The sequence below is a fragment of the Lycium barbarum genome, chromosome 10 (genome assembly GCF_019175385.1).
Source record: "Lycium barbarum isolate Lr01 chromosome 10, ASM1917538v2, whole genome shotgun sequence".
NCBI classification, from domain to species: domain Eukaryota; kingdom Viridiplantae; phylum Streptophyta; class Magnoliopsida; order Solanales; family Solanaceae; genus Lycium; species Lycium barbarum.
Genome location: NC_083346.1, coordinates 206,362 through 234,339, shown reverse-complemented (window position 1 = coordinate 234,339; position 27,978 = coordinate 206,362). Strand labels below are relative to the sequence as shown.

General features: G+C 36.5%; 4 protein-coding genes and 1 pseudogene across 10 annotated transcripts in view; 4 read left to right on the top strand and 1 right to left on the bottom strand.

Moving 5' to 3' along the window:
• The first annotated feature begins 158 nt into the window (after positions 1 to 158).
• LOC132613737 (SNF1-related protein kinase regulatory subunit beta-2-like) lies at positions 159 to 6,145 on the top strand. The gene is made up of 4 exons (XM_060327940.1): positions 159 to 419; positions 1,754 to 1,932; positions 2,025 to 2,187; positions 5,463 to 6,145. The coding sequence occupies exons 1-4, from the start codon at positions 264 to 266 to the stop codon at positions 5,787 to 5,789; spliced, it is 825 nt and encodes a 274-aa protein (XP_060183923.1). The 5' UTR covers positions 159 to 263; the 3' UTR covers positions 5,790 to 6,145.
• Positions 6,146 to 6,623: 478 nt separating this feature from the next.
• LOC132613736 (trihelix transcription factor GTL1) lies at positions 6,624 to 9,211 on the top strand. Its single transcript, XM_060327939.1, has 2 exons — positions 6,624 to 7,043; positions 7,994 to 9,211. Exons 1-2 carry the CDS (start codon positions 6,796 to 6,798, stop codon positions 8,721 to 8,723), a joined length of 978 nt encoding a protein of 325 aa, XP_060183922.1. The 5' UTR covers positions 6,624 to 6,795; the 3' UTR covers positions 8,724 to 9,211.
• Positions 9,212 to 12,244: 3,033 nt separating this feature from the next.
• Positions 12,245 to 14,578, top strand: LOC132614781 (thioredoxin domain-containing protein 9 homolog). Of its 2 annotated transcripts, none has more exons than XM_060329312.1 (4): positions 12,245 to 12,431; positions 12,504 to 12,779; positions 13,752 to 13,910; positions 14,051 to 14,578. In XM_060329312.1, the coding sequence occupies exons 1-4, from the start codon at positions 12,423 to 12,425 to the stop codon at positions 14,231 to 14,233; spliced, it is 627 nt and encodes a 208-aa protein (XP_060185295.1). In that variant the 5' UTR covers positions 12,245 to 12,422; the 3' UTR covers positions 14,234 to 14,578. The 2 variants fall into 2 exon arrangements, with proteins under 2 accessions (XP_060185295.1, XP_060185294.1); XM_060329311.1 differs by having other exon boundaries at positions 12,247 to 12,440.
• Positions 14,579 to 15,659: 1,081 nt separating this feature from the next.
• On the top strand, positions 15,660 to 22,655 carry LOC132614102 (uncharacterized; annotated as a pseudogene).
• A 122-nt stretch (positions 22,656 to 22,777) lies between these two features.
• LOC132614101 (uncharacterized) overlaps positions 22,778 to 27,978 on the bottom strand; it is a 28,367-nt gene continuing 23,166 nt past the window's right edge. For all 6 annotated transcript variants that reach the window (XM_060328461.1, XM_060328458.1, XM_060328459.1 and 3 more), the window contains one exon: positions 22,778 to 24,039. In XM_060328461.1, the coding sequence (XP_060184444.1) occupies positions 23,173 to 24,039 (867 nt within the window). In that variant the 3' untranslated portion in view covers positions 22,778 to 23,172. The remainder of the gene's footprint in view (positions 24,040 to 27,978) is intronic.

Here is a 27,978-nt window from a genome sequence, read left to right as displayed (position 1 = left end):
TCAGCACTCAATCTAATCTAAATGGAAGGAGGAATACAATTCTTTGATTCTCCTTAAAATATATATATTTTTTTTTACACCATAAGCATATTAAATGTCAAAGTTGTGATGTCATTAATAAAGTGTAGTGGGTAAACGTGTTTATATAGTTTATTACATAAGTGGAGTACTTTTTTGTTTGTTTTTTTGTTTTTCACAAAGGAATCTCTTTTTGTAGATTCCAAGTTGGTTCCTTTTTTTTTATTAAAAATAGAAACTTTATAATGGGGAATGTTAATGGAAGAGAAGAAATTGGTGACAATAGTGAATCTGGTGTTGATGGTGGGGTCCACCAAGAAACTATGGATGGTGAATTTATGGGTCAATCTCCACCTTCAAGTCCTACAGCTTCTCAATCACCATTGATGTTTAGACCTCAGGTCAGTTCTTGAAAATAAAAATAAAAATGTGAAGGGGTTGTTATTAAAAATACAAACTTTTTTGTTTTCTTTTTGCTGATTGTTGTATTGGGTTGTTTGTTTGGATGTAAAGTTTTAATCTTTTGGAAGGTTTGGTGTAGATTTAGTGTGGATATATTTGTAGTTTGGAAATTAATGGTTAGATCTGAAGAAAGGTCATTACTTTGAAAAGTTTGATGGGGAATTAATAAATATGGTTATGGTTTGTTTTGGAATCAGGTAATAAACTTTAGTGATTGTTCCTCATAGAACATCTGTTACATAATGGAATTTACTTTATTAGAATTTGGATTGAAGAGTGTTACCTTTTGTATCTATTCTAGGACTCTCCTCTTTGAAGATGATAGAAAAAATATAGGCCCCAAAGATAAATCTTTGGCTTCAGGATCAAGACATCTCTTTACAACCAAGGAACAAAACAAGATCATTTCGTTCCATTTTTAGTAAAATAGTGAAGGATATTCCGTTAGGAATGAAAACAGGGGTGGTAGGGGATCCGTATATGCTGTTCAGGTCGAATAGAAGGTGCAGAAATAGCTAGAACTGAATGCGGAAAGTAGTGAAGGATATTCCGTTAGGAATGAAAACAGGGGTGGTAGGGGATCCGTATATGCTGTTCAGGTCGATTAGAAGGTGCAGAAATAGCTAGAACTGAATGCGGAAAGTAGTGAAGGATATTCCGTTAGGAATGAAAACAGGGGTGGTAGGGGATCCGTATATGCTGTTCAGGTCGATTAGAAGGTGCAGAAATAGCTAGAACTGAATGCGGAAAGTAGTGAAGGATATTCCGTTAGGAATGAAAACAGGGGTGGTAGGGGATCCGTATATGCTGTTCAGGTCGATTAGAAGGTGCAGAAATAGCTAGAACTGAATGCGGAAAGTATGGAAAAAAATCTCGTAATGTATTTAACCAGAGATTATGTTCCTACGGAAGTATCTGCTCGTTACAGAATCTCAGGTGTCTAATTCTGAATTTCAACAACAACATGGATGCAAATCTCAGGTGTAAAAAAAAAAAAAAGGGACGTGCTATATCTGAAACGTACAAAATATAGTAAATATCTTAAGAGGCATATGTAGTAGGGGTTGCAAACCGGACGGTACACAGCTTGGTTTTGGAAGATATGACACTAAAAGTATTAACCACTTGTTAAGCACTAACCAGCATTTTTGAGTTATGTAGCAAGAAAGGCTACATCTATGTATGTCGTGTTTGTTCCTTGTTAGAAATTGGTCCAGGATGTCGATCTTCTTATAGACTGTGAAATTGTTTGTTTTGAAATGTTTTTACCCAGATGCCAGTGGTCCCTTTACAAAGACCCGAGGAGCTGCATATCGCAAACCCTTCATGGATGCAAACCACCTCAGGATACGAAGACTTGAATGATGAGCAAGGAGTTCCCACATTGATATCATGGACCTATGATGGCAAAGAAGTTGCCGTGGAGGGATCATGGGATAATTGGAAATCAAGGTTTGTAAGCTTGATTTTATTCTTCCACGTTCTACATCGGAAAAATAGACAAAATTCTCAACTGCTTGGGCTTAGATAAAATTCATTCTCAGGAACCCTTTGCAAAGATCTGGGAAAGATTTCACCATTTTGAAGGTCCTTTCTTCTGGAGTTTACCAGTATAGGTTTATAGTTGATGGACAATGGAGGTGTTCCCCTGATTTGCCATGCATCCAGGATGAAGTAGGAAATACTTACAACATTTTGGATGTGAAGGTACATTTGCCATCTGAAAATTATCTCCGTTCATTTTCATTGAAATATTCTGTTGAATTCCAAACCTAGTTGCTATTGTATTTTCCTATTACAAGGATTGAAGCAAGAATAGAAGGAAACCGGACGTCCAATAGGGACTTAGCTAATACATGCAGACAAACATACACATATATAACATACAATATAAAAAATATAAGTACATATTGTGGGCCTTTGTGATTGATTGTGCATTAGCTCCCCCCATCATAGATGGTTCAGCCACGCCCGGTGCCACGTAATGATTGAGAACTACGACAGGGTCAAGCTTTACTTGCTTATGTGAATATAAAATACGACTATACGGGTCAGATTAACTACCCTTTGAAACCAAGAAGAGTTAATCTTTATTTGTTATGCTCCAAGATATTTAGGAGAGTTGATCTTACAACTACGGGAGTCTTTCCAGCCTGGACTGTTTTGCTCTGTGACAATGTCATTACGGAAACAAGACGTCTCAGCATATGGATCCATGTCCTGTCAAAAATGGCATGGATATAGATTGTAAATTGTTTTGGTCCAAACAGTGGACATGCTTAATCTAGCCTTTTCTCAGATTAGGCCTTAACTTCAACAAAGATTGTCGTTATATTATGGTGTGTCAATGCACCGCAAATTATGAATTGTTAGAGCCCTTGAGATGAAATACCTGAAGATGTTTCTGTTTTGTCAAAGCAAATCACTGACTAGAAACGATTTGGTGAAGGTTTTACTGAACCCCACTCCCTGTAGCCATCAAGAGTCATAGAAGAAAGTTTATGGTTAAAGTTAAGGTAGAACTAATTATTAAGGTAGAACTAATTATCTACACTCAAATAATTCGTCTTATTATATGCCTTTGGTATATATTGTCATATTGCGTAGAGATTTAGAGGATGCTTTTAAAGTGAGGAATCAATTCTTCTTTACAAATTAAAGAACTCTACTCCATAGTGTAGTCTTTCAGTGTGGAGTGTTCGGTGAAAGCTGAATGACTGTAACTCGACGAGCCATTCTTGATGGAAATGATGATCTCTCTCAATCTCAATGCCTTTTTTTCTTTTGGAGGAAATGATATATGTAAAGAAATACCAAGGACTGGATAAGCATAAAACCAACCTCCCCACTGTGCAGCTTACAAGTAAAAAGAAAAAAAAAATATGAAGGGAGAGACTATAGAGACAGAGAGAGAGAGAGAGAGAGAGAGAGAGAGAGAAGTGAACTAAAGAGGAAAATTACTCTTACAATTTATGAGACTCATTTTTCTACCCTTTGATTATCTCCTGGACTTTTGTATTTTTGCTAAGTTTTGTAATGAATCTTTGTAATATGTCAATTATATATTTCCTTAAGTTGTTTGTGGTAGTCTTTATTTCTTTCTTATAAGGTAAATTTTATAAATATATATGGTAGTCTTTATGGCAGAAACATTAATTGTGAATTTGTTTTGTTTGGTTTTGGCAGCTTTGTTAACTTCTTTAGTGCTTGTGTAACTTCTTCGCAAGTTCTTCGATTTTCCTCCTTGTCTTCTCCAACTGTCTATTCACGGCTCCGGCAATCGTGCTTCATGGGTGCATGCAAAATTGCCGAAAATCTTCTCTTTTTTATTTTCTTAAAATTCATGTAATCCCACTTCTCATCAGAAGCATACAAGATTCATCCATTGATAAATTTGATTACCGTCTGCATACTATTTTGCTGCTGTTAACCTTCACAGACATGACATAGTTTCTTGAAACTCATGAGACTTAGCAAAGAGTTGCGCAATGAAAGCAAAAGATCCAAAGATGTTTTGAAAGCAAATACGAAAACATTCATATACTGAAACGTTGATGCCTGTGGCATTTTGGATTTTAGATCTTTCTCAGCTTCCTTCAATATTGTAAGGAGCTGAGTCTGTTTATGATTTTGACACAATTGTGCTCGCTTGCGTGTGAAACCATTTTCTTTATCAAAGAAAACAATGAAAGCAAAAGATCCATATAGGTTGTTACCATTTCAAAAAAAAAAAAGATCCATATAGGCGATACCAAACAGTTGGGATTTAGGTTTAGTTGCATTGGTAGACTTACATTTGACCCAGTGGTTTGCTAGGAGTCCTTTTTGTTTAGAGATTTCTATGTTAATATAGGGATAAGAGTAAGAATTAAAGAATGTCTAGTTTTATAGAACTCTTATATGAGTATTGGAATGAAGCTCAAATTGAGTGAAATAGACATTTACATATAGCCAACCTAACTACTATTTTATTATTGATATGTAATTACTGTTTTACCAATTATAGAGGGGAAAAAAGGAAGAAAGCAAATACAGTGTTGCTGCTGCTTGATTGGGCATATGAATGCCTCATATGCATCCTACTCTAGCACCTGCTTCCCGTCCCCAAACCTATCGCTACTCCAAATGGTTGCAGAAAAGAAAATGCTACTAAATTGACGTGTATGCTTTATAAATGTACTTTATATGTAACAGAGAAGAAGTAATTGAAGTAATAGGTGAAAGTTAGTTTGATATAGAAAATATCATGTCAAATTTAAATATGATTAGGTGAGATAATTGAATTCTTGAAATTTGTGAAAACTATATAAAATAACATGAATATAGAAATATGTCCAGTCTTCTTTGTTTTTATCTCAATTGCCTGACTACCTACCTTGAAAGAAAACTACCTAGGAAGGGTGTGGCCAAGCGGTCAATAAAGTGGGTTGAACACCATAAGGTGTCAGGTTCAAATTCCAACAGAGACAAAACACTAGGTGATTTCTTCCCATATGTTCTAGCCTTGGTGGACATAGTTACCTGGTGGTTGGTGGCAGGTATCCCGCAGAATTAGTCGAGGTGCGCGCAAGCTGTCCCGGGCATCACGGTTAACAACAACAACATACCCTGTGTAATCCCACAAATGGGGTCTTGGAAAGGTAGGATGTATGTAGACCTTACCCTACCTTTGTCAGGTATAGAGGTTGTTTCCGATAGACCCACACCACAGTTATGAGAAAAAAAGATTAGATTGATTGTTAAATTGTAAAGTGTTGCAATTTGTTCGTAGTATGTGACCATAGCAGCATAGCCAGCTCTTCTGAGATTACCTTCTATTTTCATTTCGGGGTACCCAAACTTTCATTGGACTATGTTCTTAATACTGTCATAATGATAATTAAGTCTTTCATTTCCTGGTGACAATTGATTCCGTTCGCTTCAAAAGTCACAAGTTGACAAAGGAAAACTAAATTGACAAAAAATTGTGCTGTTTGATGCAGGATTATGTGCCAGAAGATATCGAAAGCATTTCTGGTTTTGAACCTCCTCAGTCCCCAGATTGCAGTTACAGTAACTTGCAACTTGGAGCAGAGGACTACGCCAAGGAGCCACCTTTTGTTCCGCCTCATCTACAGATGACTTTGCTTAACGTTCCAGCAACTCACATGGAAATTCCACCTCCTTTGTCGAGACCTCAGCATGTGGTACTTAACCACCTCTACATGCAGAAGGGAAAGAGTACCCCGTCTGTGGTAGCACTCGGTTCAACTAATCGATTCCTCTCCAAATATGTGACGGTCGTACTTTACAAGTCCATACAGAGGTGAACACCCGTCTGGATGACAAATTATTACAAGTCAGGTCTCAACTAATGGCCACTCAAGAAAGCAGCAGAGGAATGTGTCGAGATCAAATTCTCTACTGTCACTTTACCTGTAATCACTTATACTTATTTGCAGTTACAACATCTAATGGAGTAGAGTTGTCATGGCCACACGAAAAGTAACACAGTTGAAAGAGAGAAACCGTGCTTGTTGTACTCTTGAGGAGTCTCTAAGTTGTGCTGGAATCTAGAGTTTAGTGGATAGGATGTTTAAGGTTTTAATGGAATTCTGTGAACCATAATCTTGTTTTCCTTCCCAATTGGCCATTGAATGAAAATTTTGGCTTTAGTTTTATTGAATGATAATCAGAGGCAGTGAATTGGAGAAACAGTGTTATAGAAACAATTCTTGCCTCATACGCGGTACCATACACAACCGCTATCAATTTTGTCCATTATGTACAAATATCCGAAATGACAAAAGTTTGTTTCCTATATTTGTGCACATATATGATTAATACACATATTTTTGCGGTCCTACTTAAAATTAGCTAATAGTAACAAAGGTATAAAATGCATTCCATCCTCTTATCCCACTTATACTGAGATTATTTTGTACCATCCATCTAAAAGATGGTATAAAATAATCTCAATAGATGGGATAAATAAGTCCCAGGATAATTTTGACTACCTACCAAACAACCCTTAAGGCTTTTATTTCCAAAAAATCTCTTAGATTTTTGCAAAGCATTCTAGATTTATTAAAGTCAAAACCAATTAAGACTCCTCCTAACCTCTTTAATTATCTTCCTAATCACTAAAATCTCTTTCCTAATTACAATTAAGGTAAGTACTTAACCAACGGTTGAGATTGAGAGATAGTCTCAACATTCTGACACGTATGTATAAATAATAAGCCCTTAAAAGAAAAAAGAAAAAAAGAATTGGCTAATACGGTGATTCCTATCCCTTTTACCCCATTTCACCTTTGGTTTTACCGCCTCTCCAAAATGGAAAACGTTTCATTCACTAATGCCGTTTATGAGAACCCATCCGCCGTTATCCACGTGTCGCCTGTACGTAAGCTGTGTCCGGTACGGTGCAGTTATGGTGCAGAAGAGATGGTGGAGCCCAGCCCTGACGTGATGGTGACGTGTAACAGTGATTTAGGGTTTATGAATGCGTCTAGGGTTAATGGATTTGCTGCTGATTGCTTCAACTTCATCTCCAAATCTCCTCTTTTGGAGGCTGAATTTAGGTAATCTCTTTTTGTGTTAATAATCGCGCTGTTTATGTGAGCAAAGGTCTTCATTTGAGTTTGTGGATTTTTTTTATATTAATAATAGCGGCATTACTTTATTATGCTGTTTACGTTGATATGTTGGTCTGTTAGGGCTTTAAGCGCAAATAAAGAGCGGAAAAAAAAAATACAAATATATGTGCTTAGTCCAAGACTAATAATTATAAGCATAAATGACAAATATATCGACAAAGAAATTGTTTTTTTTTTTTTTAACGATAAAGTGAAATATCAATTGTTTAGTGTTGCAGGAAACGCTCAGTGGCTAGGAAAAGCTTCAGTGCTTTTCTAACATTCTAAGTTCCAATATTTTTTGTTGCTAATTACTCATATTCAGTGCTTTGGTCACATAATGGGACCAAAATGAAAATACTTGGTGTCATTGCCGTGTACTTTATTTTTCCTGATAAAGAACTGTAAACTTTAAATTTAAGCTTTTTGACAATTGTTTTAGAAAAAGCATAAAACGTTTGACCGTAGAAATGGTTCAGTCTTTTTCTTCTTGTGGACCTTAGACCTTAGAAATTTTAATATTAATCTATAAAGTATGGTAAGAGTATCACAAGGTGATGCTACATTTATTTTGTGGATCAAAGCAGCAGGTTTTTGGCTAATAAGGTATTGAATTTATACTGTTGGTTGCGTTGGAATTAACAGTTGTCTGTGCTTTGAACTTACTGCCAAGATCAATTTTTGCGATTTCTAGTTTTTGATGGATAATGTTATCCATTGTAATCCAGATAATTACACGGCAATGATTTTTTCAAATAAGATAAATGACTTTCTAGGAAAGATTGGTCTCTGATAAAATTGTGAAGATATGAAAGAATTTGCAATGGTATGTTACAAGAATCTATGAACTTCCAAGCATAGCTTTCTTCTCTTATCTTTCATGTACCTTGATGCAGCTCATCTTCGGATGACAGTGAATCATCAGAGGCAATTGAAGAACGTGTAATTAGAAAGAGGAAGAGGGAAACACGGAAGAGTCTTAAATTATATTTTGAAGACATGGCAAGGACGCTGATGGACAAGCAAGAGCAGATGCATAAAGAGTTAACAGAGATGATAGAGAAGAGGGAGCAGGAGAGAATCATCTGGGAAGAAGCTTGGAAGCAGCAAGTGGTAGAAAGGGCAAAGCGGGACGAGGAGTTGAGAGCTGAAGAGATGTCTAGAAACTTGGCCATTATTACTTTCATTGAGAATCTGTTAGGTGAAGGGTTCCGAGTTCCAAAATCATCAGAAATAGATGAAGGTGAAGTTCATGGTCAAGAAGCTGCTGATGCTAGATCTGATCCATGTAATAGGAGATGGCCAAAATCTGAAGTACAGGCCCTGGTATCAGTTCGAACTGGTTTAGATCACAAGTTTCTTAAAGGGGCTAAAGGATCTGTGTGGGAAGAGGTAGCCGATGGATTGGCTAAGATGGGTTGCATTCGGACTCCAAAAAAGTGTAAAGAAAAATGGGAGAACATTAACAAGTACTATAAAAGGACAATTGACAGTGGAAAGACAGGTCCCAAAAACTACAGATCATGCCCCTATTTCCATGAATTGGACATGCTTTATAAGAACGGACTGCTTAACCAAGGTGCTGGAAATTGTGTGAAGAGTGAGACAGAAAGAAAGACTGCATAAGAGTAAATATCGGCCCCCTCCCTGTTCTTGGCACTAATCCAGTGGAGTACATAATTAGATTGATCAGGATCTCCAAATTCTTTGGTTGAACTTTACCTTTTTGCGAACCAACAAAATGAACTTATTGCTGCATTAATGTCATGATAGGTGTAAGCTGATCTCTTCCAAGTAGATGACTTTTGTGGAGAGTATTATTGGTGTTCCTTGAAATAGTTTGAGGGGCATTCGAAATTCTTGAACTGATTGCAATCTTTGCATGTTCCTGAATACATTTTGGTAAACAGTAGTTCTCCAGTGTAGTTATTTAAACATTATTTGTTAAGATATTTTCTCCAGGGTGGACCTGGATTCTTAGATGGATTTCTATTGTAGGAATGACTAGGTACCTCACAAGGTGTTGATGGAATGTTGGGAGGTACATCATTTGAGCTAGTTCAGATAGAATATTGGTCAATCGGTGTGAGAACTAATGTTCGTTTGTTCTTTCATAGATCCCAATTTCATAACAGTTGTACTTTCAGTTCTCAGCATTTATACTCCAATAGAGATGATTCTGAATACCAATAAAGTGGACCATCTCGCTTGGTGATGGGAGGTCACCCAAGTTGCGGTGCCACAACCTTCGAATGAGGCGAACGAGGCGTGCCTTCTCTGATTCAATCAGGGGGCTAATCTGTTTGGCCGAGCGATTTTTTTGTTCTTGAAAAGTTTATGATCTACTGCAGCGTTAAAACATAACAGATAAATTAGGTAAATTCATACAAAGAAACACGATGAAGCACAATAGAGATGTATGCTAAGTACTCTTACGTATGTTTTAGTTTATCAAGACGATAACTTGTTGAACCTTTTTAATTGGAAACATTGAACGTCACCCTTATTTCATTTGAATTATATGCTTTTTGTGGAATATATATTAACATTAGGTGTAAATAAAGTGATGTGCTGACTCTCTATGGCCTAGAAGATCGTTTATCTTATTTCTCCTTCTTTTGGCACTTCCCCTCCATTTCACTATATAATAGTAGCACAATAATAAACTAACTAATTTAATTAACAAATTCATTATTGTATTTGTATAGCCTAAGAATGGGTGTTGCAACTCCAATTCATTATTGTGTTTTTCTCATTTATTCTTTTTGCAGATACAGTAACCTTGAGCAATCCTTTCCCTGTTTCTGAATCGTGTGGGTCCAATTTAGTAGCTCCTTTTTGTCAGTGTCTCTATTCATATCATTACGGAGGATGAAAAAGAAGCATAGCCAAAAAAAGTTGCAAATTGCTTGAGATTATTCTACTGTGGAAGAAAATGAAAAGTACTTATGATATTTACCGAAAAGGAAGAAGTCTAGGCTTTTGTTGTGCATGTATTCATATACTAAAATCCTTTCTACGCTTTGAGTACGGTATCCTAAAAACTAACAAGGTTAGTATGTTGAAGTTTTGCAATCAATAGAATTCCATTCTTCAACTCCAACAAGCCATGTTCAGAACATGTCGAAAGCCTTTTTATAGCTACTTCTTGCCCATCCAGGCAACTCTACCCTAAAAATAAAATGACTCATTTCAGTATGTCGAAAGCCTTTTATAGCCTAAGGTTTTCATTTTGGATTTTCATCTTTTGCAGGTTATTGTGGTTGAACCAGAGCCTGGCATATACTTACAATAATGAGGTACTCAAGAAAGTGAAAGCGATAGGAAAAACAGGCTTATAGAGTACACGCCAAGAAAAATAGGTTTATTCTCACTATCGAATCAATCATTAATGTCAACTTATTTCTTGTAAGCACAAGTCCACTCCTTAGACTACTTATCCATGTTCTTCCTTTAGGACTTGACTGGTGATGAAAATGTAGAACACTTTTACTTTGTTGAGAGTAATTCATGAATGTGATTGTCCGCTGAGAATTAAATTATTTATCCACATTTTTTTTGTATAATATTATACATACATTTTCATATGCCTTAATAATAAAATTCTTTGACGTTTCCATTAGAAATATTGAATTGTGTACAAGGATTATCCTACAAATCAAAGGGCTAGTACAAGGATACCATCATCTATTTACTTCTCTTGCCCCGTGAATCTTAACCCCTGTGCAGTTGGTATTTGTTGAAATACTATAATTGTTTAGTTTTTTCTTTTTCTTTTTGAGCTCCAAGGTTGTAATTAGTAGTAACATTCTTTAGTAATATAGGAATGAGAATAGAAGAATTTTGGACGGGAGGAATTTGAGAAAGAATAGATACACGATCGAGGAAGACAAAAAAGAAGAAGCAAAAAGAGAGGACTACCAAAATTTGTAGTAAAAATATTCAGTTAATTATTTTGCTTTTTGAGCAAAAAGGAGTTTCACTAGTTCATTAATTTTCGAAAGAAAGCGTTGTTAGTGGAGTGTTTGATATGTTGGAAAATATTTCTCATAAGAAAGTCAATTTTCCTTAAAATAACTCCCCTCACTTACAAACATGACTAGTTTTCTTTTAGTATCTTAGCTTTTACCGCATATCACTTGCTCCAATTAGTTTTGAATAATATTATTAATTTTTGGGACTCGAAAATTCGGCACTAAAATATATTTTAATTACATATTTTTCCAGAAAATACTTATGCAACAACTAAACCCATTTAATTATTATTATTATTATTATTATTATAAAAGAAACATAAAAAGAATGGATAGTCTTAAAAACAACCTCTCTGATTTAGCCTTATAACACTCATTTCCCTTCTGGTTTCAGATATTACAATCACCTTCCTTATTTTGAATTTTTTGTAACCAAACTTGTTTAAATGATATTTTTTCAACAACGTTTCAAAAATATCCTTTTGTGACATTGATTATAATACTCCTGTTAGATTGGGACACAAATGAAAATGATCGATATTTCGTTAAGTTTTTAATAATATGTTTGATTTTTTATTTAGTAAGGATTCACAAGACAAATCATCCAACGAAACCTTTTTATTTTATATTTCAAACTCTCAAGAAATTATAAGTATTAATCGATGGCTAAGTATTTTTGGGGTAAAAAAGACTACATGCGTCTAGGAAATGAACTTCGTATTTGACCTATAATTTTCATATAAACACTACTTCTTCCATCTAACATGGGATAATACATTTTTAGTTCGATAATCTTTGGACTTAAGAATAAAGAATAAATCATGTTCAAAAATATAATTTATATTGTCTTAACGTATGTACGGGAAAATATTCTATTTTTCCGATACTAAATTGTACTTACTTATAATAAATTATTAACAATTTCTTATACTTAAAAAACTATTGAAACGTATCCGGAAAAAAAAATACATCTAAAAGTTAATACGTTTGAATAGCAACAATTAGCCAGTTGTGTAGTTTACAAGATAATGAATAAATGCATCCGATAATATTTAAGGTCTAAAGTTATATAGCTGAATATTTTTGTTCCGCCACGAAAGGGCAATTTTGGAATATTGAATAAGTTTATCATTAAAATGAGTTTTGCTATAAGAAAAAGTTTAAAAATAATGAAGGCGAGGGTAATTTCTGAAACCACAAGGTAAGTGAGTGATATAAGACTAAACATTTTTCATGGAAAATAGGTTTTGAACTCCCGAAAAGAAAGTGAAACCAGGAAAAAAGGGAAAACCGGGTCGGGTCCTACTTAACATTTCAATAGTGAAGAAGAGATTGCTCAATTTTGGCAGCCATGGACAAGGTTCAAGAGGTATTTTCATACTTGCCTAATTGATTTCAATCTGCATAGCATATTTATTATATTGATTTGCAGATAGTAGAAAAGCAAGTATTAACGGTTGCTAAAGCCGTTGAAGACAAGCTTGATGATGAGATTTCGGCCTTAGATCGGTTAGATCTTGACGATATAGAGGTATTACGAGAACGTAGATTGCAACAAATGAAGAAAATGGCTGAGAAACGGAATCGTTGGGTGTCTCTTGGACACGGCGAATACTCCGAAATCCCAAACGAGAAGGACTTTTTCTCTGTTGTTAAGGCTAGTGAACGCGTCGTCTGCCATTTTTATCGCGAAAATTGGCCTTGCAAGGTAATTATTTATTCATTCGTAATGTATCGCTTTTTCGCTAATGTGGCGGAGCCAGGAAGGGATTCGACATCTACTATTTTAACCATGTATAAACACTGTTACTATTTTATTTTTTCTACATTTGTTATTTTGCTGTCCCCTTTTCTTTCTTAAGTTTATGCATCCGTTGCATTTCTTTTGAGCTTGAGGAGGGTCTATCAGAAACACAGCCTCTCTATCCCATAAAGGTAGGTAGAGGTAAAGTCTGCCTACATCTTACCCTCCCTGGGTATCTTGTTGTGTCCCTCCCTCACCTTGGATTTGACTTGTTTTGCAAAATCTCTCACCCTTTCATGATATCTCCAAAGGGCTGTTCCATGAGGACTTGTGATAATTGCTGTTTTCCCCTCCCTCCCTTGATACCAATTTTTCCAGATTTTTCTTCTTCCTTGTGAAACATCTGCGTACAATTTTCCGCTTGAGGGCTGAGGCTTGTGAGATGCACTGATGTTTTACTCTAGCAAGGTTAACACATGTAGGAATGCAGTCAACGTTGTCTTTACCTCAATGTTCGTACTTATAACTGACTCTGCTCTCTAGAAGCCTCACTTGGTTCAGCAGCTAATGAATCCAACTTAAGTAGGAAAAGAAAAAGAAAAGAGAGCTAAAGAAATGTACAACAGCTGATAGTGTGTGCACCAAGACAATTAGAAAACCTAGACCCTCTTCCAGTTGACAAGCTATAATGTGGTGTATTGGTTATGTTCTGTGTTTATTTCTGTCTGTTTCAGTCAGTAGAAATTATTTAGTTTAACTCATTTACTTTTAGTTGGAAACGTCCTACGAAGATTGTTATTGGCTATTGTATTCGTCTGCACTTAACTTGAGATATTTTATCTTTAAAAAGACAAGAAGGAAGAATGAATTTAGGTTGCTTTTTACACGGGGAATTAGATTTAGCAAACAATAATTCACACAGTTTTTTGATTGCAGGTGATGGACAAGCATTTGAGCATACTGGCAAAACAGCATGTAGAGACACGTTTTGTGAAAATTAATGCAGAGAAAAGCCCATACTTGGCTGAGAAGCTTAGAATTGTTGTTCTTCCAACCCTTGCCCTCATAAAAAATGCTAAAGTGGAAAACTATGTGGTATGTCCAGTTAACAATAAATTTGAAGTACTTGCAGTTCATTTCTTTTTACATGTTTGGGGTTGTTTTGTATTCTGGGCCATTATCTTATGATAGTCTTTTCATGCTATCTTGCCATGATTTGGCTCCACGGATAACAGGTTGGATTTGATGAGCTAGGGGGCACCGATGACTTTAGCACTGAGGAACTTGAAGAGAGGTTAGCTAAAGCTGAAGTTATCATTTTTGAGGGTGAGTCGTCAAGAATTTTATCAAAATCCAAAGCTCAGACCAAGAAGAATGTCAGGCAGAGTTCAAATCCTGACTCGTCGGACTCAGAGTAAATGTAAACTAGCTTGTTTATGTTTATTCCTTTTTAATACTACGACATAGTTTGTTATGGAACACACTCATCCAAAAAAAGAGGTTGTTGCGAAATTTACCTACTCTTTTAAGAATTGGAAGATGTTGGTTCTGTTTCTCCCATGAATCTTGGCCATTTAGACCAAAATTTTATGTAAGCTATTGTAAAATTCCTCTTTGGTTATATGTGATGGGACATATACTGCTCCCGTAGTCCTAGTCATGCCTTAGCTTTGTTGCTTTTTTGCCTCAGTAGTGTATAATTTATGTTCGATGTGATAATACATTGTATTTGTTCGTTACTATATTAAGGACGCTTTCTTGAAGGTCGATGGATTCTTCACTTGAGTACTCAGACAAATTTTCTCTTCAGATAACTGTTTGTTCATTTTGCTGGCGGATTTTGTGTTGTTAATCCCTTGTTTCCATAATGTTTTCAACAGCTAAAAATGTTGTAGCTTGTCTTTCCCCCCTCGAAAAAGAAGCCAAAAAGTGAAAATTAAAATTTGCTGGGTCTATAATTGTTGTGACTCGTCGTTTTAGCAGATTCTATTCTGCATTAGGCTTTATGTTTGACACCGGTTTTGTTGAGTAAGTTGAGAAGTGATCAATCCTTCCCTACCAAAACCAATCTCGTTTCAGACTGTTGAATATATGTTGGCTTTGGGGTGGGTCACATTCAATTTCTCCGACTACGACAATATCATACTGTTTATTTTGTCAACTACTTTTAATCAGCTAACCCAAATGGGTTCTAACTCTCTTCCAGAGCTTGACTTCTTTCATTGTCCTTCCGACTGTTTGTATTAGTTAGAAACTAATAGTAGCACACTTGATTTTATATCTCATAATTAATTCTTTCACAGTGGACATTTCAAGTAATTATGTTTTACATTTTTTACAACTCTCAATGCAATGATCTATTCAAGTGAAACAAAAGCAATCTCCGTTGCTATTTCCCTTCAGTGTCTTCTTCTCTTTTCAAATATTCTCGCATTTCTTTCAAGCCATATAGCATTGACGACTTCCGCAAAAACTTGTGTGAATATTGCAGCATCTTGACCTTTCCCTTTTGCACTTTGTATAGCCCATTGCAAATATTGTCCCCAGCTCCCAGCAGCTATGTTTGCCCTTCCTATCCACTGTAAAACTAATAGCTTGTTTGGATGGTTGTTACATATCATTCATGTTGCATCGTATTCTATTATTTTGATGAATATAATGTTTAAATAGAGTAAAACGTTTCTTGTCGTTATAATGCCACACCAACAATTTGAAAGATAAACGTAAATGAAAGATAGGGTACCTGACAAAACTATTATAAAAATGTAGGATAAATGATAAAATATGACTATTACGTGGATAATAAGCTAAGACAAAATTAGAAGAAAAAATAAGGTAAAAACGCGACCACATAAATAGGTGTTACATAAAATGAGACTTTTCATCGCTACGTGAGATGATTTAACATAGGATAGTCTTTAAAGTAACAACACAATTAACAACCATCCAAACAAGCTGTAAGAGTAAAATAGAAGAGATTTCATTTCCTCGGCTCTACCTTCCTCTCCAATGTCCAACCGAAAATAAGCAGAGGAGAGAGCTAAATAAATCATTGTTCATTTCATACTTTTCATCACATGCAATCTAAGAGTAAAAAGTAGTGATGTGATGATCGGAGTAGGGAAAATGAAGCACTGCACAACGTCCTAGAGAGACCCCTCAGCAAGGGCAAGCAAGAGGTAACACTTGAATAACTAAAAAAAAGTTTCACTACTAGACACTAATAGAATGGACTGTTGTTGCTAATTCTTCATTGATATCGACCCGTAAGCCCCTTTTAGCTAGAGAGGGATATGATCATACTCCTCCGTTCACTTTTACTTGTCACGTTTCGCTTCTCGAGAGTCCATTGGACTAATCTCTAAAGCTAAATTGAATTAGATTAATTCAGTATTTTAAAATGTAAAATTTAGATTTACGAAAAGTTACAATTCTTCTCATATTAATATAAATACATCTTAAAATGTTGATCAAAGTTCATGTAGTTTGACTCTCGAGAAGGGAAGTGTGATAAGTTAAAGTGAACGGAGGAAGCAGTTTGCAGGGTAATAATTTGCGGTTATTTTCAGGTCACTTTGAGTGCTTTCGCATTCTTGTTTTCGGAGCTTGTTCAGTACAATCAGACCCAAGTCGATAATATTGCTGAATTCGAGAGAAGGTTACTTCTTATTTTCCCCCAATTATTATGAACTCAACTTTTTATTTGTTTGTATCTAACCTTTGTGGTGTTCTCTGTGTTTCCCTTTGTATTTGACTCCCTTTATTCCAAATGATATGAGAAAAAGTATATTCTTGTTTTTCATTCCCGTTCCCATAAGAATGAATACTATAGTCGCGTTTCGAACAGGCATGAATGCAACATCTATAGGATAACTTCTATCCTGAAAGTTTTGTTGTATGTTGTGTATTATCAACGATTTGTAGATAAGGCGGCAAGATGATATCTTGAGCAGTTACATATCCAGGACCCTTGACACAAATAGACGCGTCAGAAGTTCCGTATAAATTACTTCTGAACACAATTTCTTCAAATTCATTAAAATTTCATGTACCGATTGATGAATGCCTGTTATGGTAGAATATTCATGTGGGACTTTCTCAGATTTTACACATTTGATATATGTTCCGTTTATTTCTCCAAGTAAAGCTCTTCGCATCGCAATGCCTATTGTTTCGGCTTGTTTACTCTTTCTATTTGGGTGTTTCATGCAGCTTCATTTGTATCCACAATTTTACAAGTTTCAAGAATTCAAATCCATCAAACTTTTCAACCACCACCTTAATATTTTATTAAGATGAATCCTACACAACTAAACAGATTCCAATCTTTTAAACTTTCCTCTTTGATGAAGATTCCAAACTCTTAGACGTGAAATACTTTTGGACAAATACAGTTGTTTAAGTAACCAGTTTGCCTTCTCCATTAAAGCATTTTGCATTCTTGTAGATGCTAATGGTCTTCCAGGGAAAAGGTTAGAGGACGCTGGTTATGATGTTGGAGCACGGATTTTGGAACTCCTCTGCCACAGGGAAAAGGTGTGGACTTCTTAGTGCAATTTCCAATCATGCAGTTTTTCGAGAGTAACTTCATGCTAGTTTAACTATTATAAAAAACAAGAATGAGGGAAAAATTCACCGAGAATGGAGGCAACTAAAGTATCGCAATTCAGGCCAGTGTTGTCAAAGGCGCGCTTAAAGAGCGACTAAGCCCTGAAACGAGGGTCAAAAAATGTTGAGCGCTTCGCCTCTCTTAATATGCGCTTGGGTGTTGTCATCAAGGCTCTAAGACATACTTTTCCTTGCGATTGAACGTTTCTTGAAGAGGTGAAACTAAACAATTAGTATTTCACTTTATTTTTTTATTTTTTGTTTTTTCAATTTCTTTGTCCATATATTTGTTATTCATGTTTATAATTATTAGTTTTGGACTACACATATATAATTATTAGTTTTGGACTACACATGTACTTTTCCTTGCGATTGAACGTTTCTTGAAGAGGTGAAACTAAACAATTAGTATTTCACTTTATTTTTTTATTTTTTGTTCTTTCAATTTCTTTGTCCATATATTTGTTATTCATGTTTATAATTATTAGTTTTGGACTACACATATATATTTGTATTTCTTCTCCATTTCACGCTTTATTTGCACTTTGCGCGTAAACCCCCAACGGACCTTAGAACTTTTTCGTGCTTTTAGCTTTTGATAACACTGATTCAGGCAGAGAAAATAAGAAAGATCTTAGCTATTAAATGGGTCTGAACTTTCTATGAAGGTTGGAATTTATTCTGATATGGTGTTCTCTTGAAAAGGGTTCATAATTCAATTACTCTAGACTTTTTCTAAAAGAACAGATTACATATATTGTATAAGAATTGCTTACTCTTGACTGCAACTTTCTTATTGTTTTAGAAAGAAAAGGAAAACAAAGATTACAATTGGTCATTTTCCTAGCATATCTGCTGCTTGACTATTCTTCATATTCTTTTGCTGAAACCTTCTTACTGATTTCTCTTAACATGGCTTCTTCAGAATAATGCAATGAAAAGCAGCTAGCTATGAAATTTAGAGACTGAATCAGTAATGGAGAAAAAAATAATGACATCTTCTGTTAAGCACAGCGTTTATTCTAATCCATTTCTGATGGAAAAGTTTAGGATTCCTTTTGGTGCACCCGTGAGGTTCCTGTATGTATAGAAGATTGGATGTTCGTAAAAAATCTTTTCTACTTTATAGTATACTTCTTATATAAGGGCCATATGTGCCCAAATATCTAATCAAATTATTACTCTATGAAGAAAAAAAAAATGGAAAAGTTTAGAATAAAAGGTAAATGAAGCGGCAGAATGGCTTAACTTTGGTGCTGCTCCAGGCTATATATTCTTTCTGAACAATGGCAGGGCATTTATATTTCTAATGTTCAAGTAAGCAATAATGATGGTTATTTTAATAACTTTTGCTAGCCTCATTTTTATTATTGATGTAGTAATCGTCCTAAAATCTTCATAATGCTGTAGGGAAACCGACGAGAGACGCGACTTCTTGGCATTTTATCATTTGTGCATAGTACAGTATGGAAGGTTTTATTTGGGAAGGTCAGGTTTTGCTTTCTTCTTCTTCTTTTTGTCTTCCTTTGCTTATACAGCACTTCATTTTTACTCCAATACAGTTTATGCTTTGTGGGGCCTTGATTAAGATTTTTTTTCTCTTTTAGGTTCTTCTTTTTGTTCTGTTAGTGTTTTAGCTTGGTTTTAGGGTCAGGCGGGAGGGGAACTGCCACAGTGCCACCTACCTTTGGCCAGCTATGTTGCTCGGACTCTTCAAAACGGTAAACAGGTGCGTGTCGGATTCTCCAAAGGTAGTATATTTTTGGAGAATCCGGAAACGGGTGCGGCAACGAAAGTGAAGACTCCCCGAACTTAGTTGGCCAGTCATTCAGTAGTAGAATGTCGGCTATTTGACAAGCTATATTTGTTTGCTCTTAGGAATAACTTTTATATTATTACCCATGGCTTCAAGTAACTCATCTGGTAGGAAGTACGATACACTCCAGTCTATACTCCATCTTTTTCTCAACTGTGTGGATGTACAAGACATAGCATCAGGAATGTGATGGTCCATTTACTTCATTTTTAAATCTCTGTAGTAGAATATCAATTAGCCTTGTGGATAAGTTGTTTTGTGGTAACTCAATTTTCCAGAGTTCCAGTAAACTTTTAAATTTTCGTGTGCACCGTCTCGATTGTCAATGTACATGAAAGAGACTGCAAACAAGAGTTAAGTTCTTACTTTTTTTTTTTTTTTTTTTTAGTAAAAAAAGAAATCCTTTTAGGAGGAAAAATATGGAGCTTTCTAAAAAGGAGGAAGAATATGGATTTGATAATTTGGTCATTAGTCATTTCTTTCCAGTAACAAGTCAATCCCTCTGAGCGGCAATGCAATTTTTGTTGATAATTTTTATGTGACTGGATCTGTGGTTTCACTATTGGATATGATATGTATGGTCTAAAACATTCTTGCGTGGAGATACTAGAAGTATAACATTGATGCTGGAGGGAAAAGTTATCTACCTATTGGAAGAATCAGTGTGGGTATAGTAGGTTCGGAGGTTGGGGTGCATGGTCTTCTCTCACTCAATTATTCATCTTGGTACCAAAATCTTCTACAAGATATGAGGGAACAGAAGGTGGAGGTTTAAATTCTCTTCTTTTGCCTAGTTTGCAGAGGAAAAGTAACTTTTTACTTGGTCCTTCTTGCTAGTTGTGTAGGAAAAGAATCTTACATCAGCTGGATTTTTTGGATAGTTGACAAATCCATCAAGCACATCTGGAGGATGATTCCAGCAGTCTCACACCAGTTAATAGTGTTGACTTGTTTTTAGACTTCGTTAGCTCCCTAGTTCTGCTTAGACTATATGTACTGGTGCCATAAATGTTATTTTTGTTCTCCTTTACTGGAGCTAACAACAGCCTACTTTTTTTGTAGTTTGGCATCTTCGTGATGCCCCTGCAATGATAATCTCTTTCTTTATCAAAAAAGACTGTAGGAAAAGAAAACTGTCACTGTTTTTAATATTGAGACTGTGTTCTCACTTCTCAATCTATGTGTTTGATGAGCTGTTGAGGAATGGAAGGATGTAGTGGTGTTCGAATTCTCCGGCTACACGATGAGAGAAGGCAGTAGCTCCTCCTACATACGAGTAGGGAGATCCTAAACTAAGGAAGAAGAAAGCCATGCCTTATAGACAGTGGCGGAGCCACATAGAGCCGAGGGTGTTCATCCGAACCCCCTCGGCGGGAAAAAACCACTGTTTTTATAAGGTTAAAATTATTTTTTATGTATATATAGTAGATGTTGAACCCTCTTAGGCTTCTTCGTATGTTTCCTTTTTTATATTTTGAACCCCCTCGGCGGAAATTCTGGCTCCGCCACTGCTTATAGAACCCTACCTAGTACCAAGGTCCCGAACCGGAGCCAAGCAACATGGATCGGAACTGGACATCAATAACCTTACCGTCGAAAGCATTGGTGGAAAAGTACAAACCACAAGTTTGAGAGATTGGTACTGGTCTTTCAGCATGGTGAAATTCCAAGCAATCAAATTGTCCCTTTTTTATAGGAGGAGAGAAGCTGACAGCTGAAAAACACAAAACTTATAAAGCCAAGGAGCTGACAAAATCCAAGAAATGATCTGGGTTATTTACAGGGGAGAGGTTAGTCCAACTAAAGAGGTTAACCAAACAACTAGCCTTGAGTTTAGTATTCCAAGCATCCAGACCCCACTTGTGGGATTACATTGGATATATTGTTGTTGAAATCCAGGAAGCCATCTGCATTATTTACAGGGGAGAGGTTAGTGCAACTAAAGAGGTTAACCAAATAACTCGCCTTGAATCTGGTATTCCAAGCATCCAGACTCCACTTGTGGGACTACATTGGGTACATTGTTGTTGTTGTTGTTGGTATTCCAAGGGTCTACTTTGTGTTCTTGTGGTGTTGGTAAAGCTTTTGCAGTTTTTAGCTTTTCATTGTTGCGATCCTTATGATTGAGTTGCATGATATCAAGCTCTTGTAGCCTGTATTAACCTTCAATCTCGAAAATCATTCTGCTGGTGAAAACTTCTAGCTTTTATGTACCAGGTGGCTGATTCACTTGAGAAAGGCACTGAACATGAAGATGAATATATGATTAGTGAGAAGGAGCTCCTTGTCAACAGGTAATATTTACTGATACCATTAATGTTTGTTGTCTCTCTCTGTGTTGTTAATATGCATTTCGCATTGTAGATTTATTTCTATCCCAAAAGATATGGGTGCTTCCAATTGTGGAGCTTTTGTTGCTGGAATTGTAAGGGTAAGAGAACCAACTTTTCTTCGACAAAGTTGTCTTAGAGCTGCTTTTTAGTTGATATGCCCATAAGTTTATCGACTGTAAGAACCAGGACTAAGATGTAGCAGAGTCGACCTTCACCCATTCCTAGAGTGAAAATGTCTTAGAGGCTAGAGCTATTATTTATCTTCTCTTCCTTCCTTTGAAAGGTGCGCTCAATAATGCAGGTTTCCCAGCAGTAGTGACAGCACATTTTGTCCCTGTGGAGGGGCAGCACCGACCACGGACAACCATCTTGATAAAATTTGCTGAAGGTATTTAATTTGTATATGATCTTTCAGTTCCACTACAGACTACAGTAGTTGGTTACTGAGCTGAGTTTCTAGCTCTGTGGATGCTGTTACCAAGTTCTCTACTTTTCATTATTATGTTTGTCATGCAAAACCAAGGCTGGATATTTAAAAACTGATCGTCAATCGTGATACCATGTTTTTTGGTATTTGATGAAGTGTAAAATCTTACAAGTTCTGATCTGATGGTGGCTTGTGCAGGTTACTAAGGAGGGAAGCAAGGCTAGGGTAATGTTTATATGTGATCATAATTGGTTCAAAATTTGCTAACCACCTGATGATCAATACTTGAGGAGATTGTTGATTGAATAGAAAAATCCATTTGCCAGTAGCAGTAAGATACAGGGTCTGCTTTTACGCATCCTGGTCTTTAAGGCTCCATTACTGTATCAAAGGAAATACTGTTAATTTTGGTGTGAAATATTTTTAATTTGAAAATGTGTTGGGAATACATGTAGATGTAGTTGATGAGTTATGTTGCTAACTACGAAATGCAAGTTCGAGAGATAACTATTTGTTTCTGAGGTACTACAGCATATCATTGCGTCATTAAAGCTATATTATAACACTTAACAAGTACATGGTTTTATTACTACTTTAAACAATCCATTCATCTCCCTTCTTTCAAATGGCATGAAGCAACTAATACAAGCGGCAATAAGTTATCAAAGCGGATATCATGCATCCCAAGAAAAATTTGATGAAAATCCAAGCCCACACCTTTAACTTAAAAACTTAACGTGGTTTTGATTTGGCTAGCAGACGTATTTTGGAGGATATATCAATGAAGTACAGTATAGAACAAGTTAAAATCGCATGATTACACATAGTTTCAACCATTCAAAAGGACTAATAGACAGGCCCACAAAGCAGAAAGAGGTTAAAATTTCACCTAGTAGTTTCCTTCTGCTCCTGGTTCTGAAGATATTAAGTACATGGACCTTCAATCTACAGCTAATTTTACAGCACCTACATAAGGTTACAGGTAACACTTAAAGCGGATGCAAAACACCCGATACTAAAACAAAATAGGGTAGCTTGGTTCGAAGGAGGGGTGGGTATTGAAGAGTGACAGGCGCAGAGAAAGTATGAAAAGATGGGGTAAACAGTAACTAGATCTAGTCTACTTTTACTATTAATGTACAATGTAACATGCACTCCCTATTCGAAAGGGATTCACTGCCGGGGCGCTGCTGGTGTCGTCTGCTGATGGGCTTGTCCATAGAATCCAATACCAGGAGGACGATAAAATCCACTGTTGGCAGGCTGCTGCTGAGATTGTGGCTGCTGAGTCTGCAGTTGCTGCTGTTGTGCTTGCTGGGATGGTGGGTGAGGAGGCCTCAGTCCCATTGCAATTTGAGAAGACATAGGTGGTTGAAGGCCCGCACTATATCCATATGGCATCATCATCATAGCTGCAGATTGAACTAACTGACTTGCAGGGGAATTTGCTGGAGGTAAAGGCGGCGGAGGAGGTGGTGGAGGTGGGAATGGGGATTGCATTTGGTTTGACTGGGATACAGATTGCAAGCCTGAGGAGGGGCCAAGAGGAATGCTAGTAATCATTTGCTGTGATGAAGTGAAGTAAGTGGAGCTACCCCCTTCAGAACTGTTCATATCAGCAAAAGTCATTGGCTTGTCTAACTTGAGCCGTTTCTCTGGGGATGCAAAAGGTAAGCTAGAGGAGAAGCCAGTTGATTTCAATCCACTGCTCAGTGACGCAGCTTCTTCAGCAACAAGGGATGAAAGAACAGAGGTCAACATTTGAGCAGAAGATGTCGAAGCAGCAAGTTTTGCAGCAATTGCTGCTGCTGCCCTTTTGCTTTCCTCTTCATTAGGTTTGGAATTTGCAAAAGAAGTTGCAGGATTGGGAGGTGGAGGCAGAGGAGGTATGTTGGTTAATGGCACTGAGGGCGGGGTTGATTCAGTTGCTCTGGTGACTTCAATTGGAAGGATACTAGTATTAAATGGTGGAACAGCAACACTGGGAGATGTCAGCCTCCGTCTTACATTTTTTGCTAGTTCAATCTGACCACGCGCAACCTGCATGTCGACCAGCTGTGTCAATATCAATCCCTCACTGAAGTAGCATTAGTTTGTATGTTATGCAAGAAAATAGACACACCAGAAAAATATCTTTTAAAAATCATGGAACAAGTTAATACATAATTTTTCACCTTTAAGAACAGGATAGCGGCATAAAAATTCCAAGAGAACAAAGATGGAATCATATAAGCAGTTCCCATTTCAATAAGCTATCGAATGATTACATCTTTGCAAAGGATCATAATTCAGGGTCAAAAAATAAAGATATAGCAGTCTCAAGACTTCTTTTAATCGAACTGGTTGAACAACAATGCTGAAACCTATGCGATTAAGAATCGTGCTCGTTAGACAAGGCCCATGTTCTGTGCATCTCTGGTGTTCTTGAGAAACCCAAAGATTCAAACTATAAGAACTGAAAGATCCACAGCTTACACATAAAGGAAGAGAGGCGTGCCTATTATACCAAATGTTGAAGAAAATGATACACAATCATGTTGTGGTTTATTGGAATTACAGCAATGACTGAGGATGCTTGCACACCAAAGCGGCTCAACACCAATGCCAAGCATTCAAAACAAGTCATTAGCATGGACAGGCTACACTCAATGATAATAGTTCAAGAGAATCAGCCTAGTCTGGTAAGCCAATGCTAGCATTCTGGACATTTGTTACTGCTGAAGCTTCCAACATCCAACGATAATAGGTCGAGCGAATCAACCTAGTGTGCCATTAAGCATTGAGCAGGCTAAATTTCTGCAAGTTGATTTAATAGATTTTCACCCCTACATACATGATTGTTTTATCTGATGACATTATGGAGGAAGAACTGACAACAGTCATGATAGGCATCAGGATCACCCCTCAGGCCCTCACCCTATTTGACAGGTTCAGGACATTGTTTTTGATTCCTCTCGTCACTCTTATTAGGGACACAAACCAAATTTTAAAAGCATAAACGGGGACCTAAATTAAAGAGACGTGCTGGAAAATGTCCAAAACAAGGTCGGAAGAATCTTAGTTATCTCATCAAGTGAAGTTAGTTTTTTTTTTTTTTTTGATAACCGAGAAAATCCAAGGGCCAATGGCACAAGGTCTGAAACTCGGTGGATAATGGGCCCACCCGTCTACCTTTCTCCACTTAAATACCAAGTTCTTATTTGCGGCAAGGTTCGAACCCGTGACTTACGCCTAACCCATACATCCCGTGCTGCACTCTTACGACTGGACCGAGCCACGGGACACACATTCCCTGAATAAGTTGAGGCATCTTGCAAATTTTGTCTACATCTAGTCACACATAACGACAAACCCGATAATGAAGTCAGTCATCTTCAAAAACAAATAGTTGTCCACATCTAGTCACACAAAATGACAAACAGGAAAAAAAAATACTATTGCAAGGTAAACATTTTTTTTTTTTAATAATGAAATTGCAGGGTAAGCATTTGTTCAAGAGACAATTTGTTCTGGAAGAAAAATGGGGGTAGAACAATGTTATTTAAAACCGAAATTCACAATAAGATACAGGACTGATAGGGTTTTAAGTGAGAAGTGAAGCACATGCTTTGCAAAATGAAGAGCGTAGTTTAAAGATAACACAAAAGTTGCTTAATTTACGTGAATGCACTTACAACGTCGAATTGCAACTTAAGTTACTAAATTAGCAGCCAATGCCCTATAATAATCCAAAGCTCATGAAGTGATCGAGCATTCTTATTCCGCATTCTACTCCAGCATAAAATAGTACATACATTCTACTAAAGCTTAACGCAACTATTATTTACTTTTGTTAATCAAGTGTTATATAAAGTTATGCACTGATTATTTCTTCTTACATGGCCATCCAAACGCTGCATTACTTGTATGGAGATTTTTTCCTAATTCACTCAACCAAATATTGGATTTACATTAATGGTGAGAGTCATCTAGCTTAACTAGAGTACTCCCCTCCTTACAATGCACATTTGTATAACATCAAGTTGGAGCGTTTTAAAATTATTTAATATAATTTAATTAATAATAGTATCCATCAATCTTAATTTAAGTGTATTTTAATAACTCTTCCATTACCATTCAATTACTTTAAGCGACGAAGCTGACTTTTGAAAACATTGGTTGAGATTAATTGGAAAAGGTTGAATGGGTGAAATTTTGAGAGACTCTGTTGTTAGGCCTATGTTGCCATGGGATACATACAATTTACAAGAGCAACCAGAGAACCAATAAACATGGCAAAGCCAACACAACTAATGCATGCAATACAGCTGGTCAGGATTCTGGACATGATGAAAGGGTTTGGGAGAATATCAGATTCAGAAAAGCAGAAACAAAGAGATGTTTGAATATTTTAGAAACTTAATGCAGCTAAGAAGATGAAGTCGTGAGAAATGAGAGTAGTAGGAAAAAAGACAGTGATCCAAGGGATACAGAAAACCTTACGGTGGAAAGAGAGGGAAATAGCAATCACAAACATGAGTTCTGAAAACTGGAACGCAATGTAATGGCAAAAGAAAAAGTGACTAATCATGTAGTGCAATTGAGATTATTGAAGAATTATTCTTATTCTGTTTGTTTTTTGGATTTATTTTTAGTCAAAGAAGCTTAATATGTCTCATGTTGAATAGTCTGACTACCTCACATGCAGGCCTGGCTTATTTTCTAGGGCCAAGACTTGAAAATTCATTTTAATAATGCGAGGCAATCAGAATTAAAACTCTAAGACCTCTGCTGCTAGCTCTAATACTATTTTGGATAGCATGACCATCTAATCTAAGAACTTAAACTGCTAGACAAAGCACACTTTTAATCAATGTAATTAATTATGGCTTCAAAAGTCTTTATTCGTTATTGTTAAGAAAGGTAATAATTGTATTAATTATCAGCACAAAGGCTGTGCTGGGAGCCAATTACAGATTCCAAAAAGTGCAGACATGCCCTTGTTCTTCTTAGAAGGACTCTATGAGCCTGTTTGGATGGGCTTATGCCTATAAGCTGCAAACAGCTTATAAGCTAAAAAAAAATAAGTTGGGGTAGTCTAACTTATTTTTTTTGGCTTATAAGCTGTTTTCAGCTTATAAGCTGTTTTAGATAAGCTAAGTCAAATGAGCCTAATTATTTTTTTGAGCTTACTTTAAGCACAAAATGACTTTAAGCTGGCCAGCCAAACACTCAAAAAAGCTGAAAACAGCTTATAAGCAACTTATAAGCACCTTATAAGCCAATCCAAACGGGCTCTATAATGTCTAGTGTGGATTCATCATTATGCACATAAATTTCTTTACTCCAAAAGTGCAAAAGCATCATGCAATTCATCTTTATCCTCTGAATTGAATTGCACCTATCTTCAAAACACAACAACAACAACCCAGTGAGATCTCACGAAGTGGGGTCTGGGGAGGGTATAGTGTAAGCAGGCCTTACCCCTACCTTGAGAAGGTAGAGAGGCTGTTTCCGACAAAACCTCGGCCCAAAGAAAGATGCAACAGGAAGGCAGTAGCAACAAACATAAACAATATAACAACAACAACCCAGTGAAGTCCCACAACGTGGGGTCTGGGGACGGTAAAGTGTACGCAAACCTTACTCCTACCAAGGTAGGACGGCTGTTTCCGAAAGACCCTCGGCTCAATAGAAAGCAAAGGCTAAGAAATTCAAAGCGATATGGAAATGAAAATAACGAAAGCGACTAAGCCATGATGAAGCAGTTTGCAAAGGGGCAGTAACTATCACAGATAAAATAAGATAATCTAAGTACAGGAAATAACAGATAGTAGCAGAAACCAAAGCACAAGAACTTATATCGCGATAATGCGACTACTAATATGAAAGGATAAACGATACTATCTACTAGCCTTCTACCCTAATCGAAGTCTTCCATACCCTCCTATCTAAGGTCATGTCCTCGGTAAGCTATAACTGCGCCATGTCTTGTCTAAT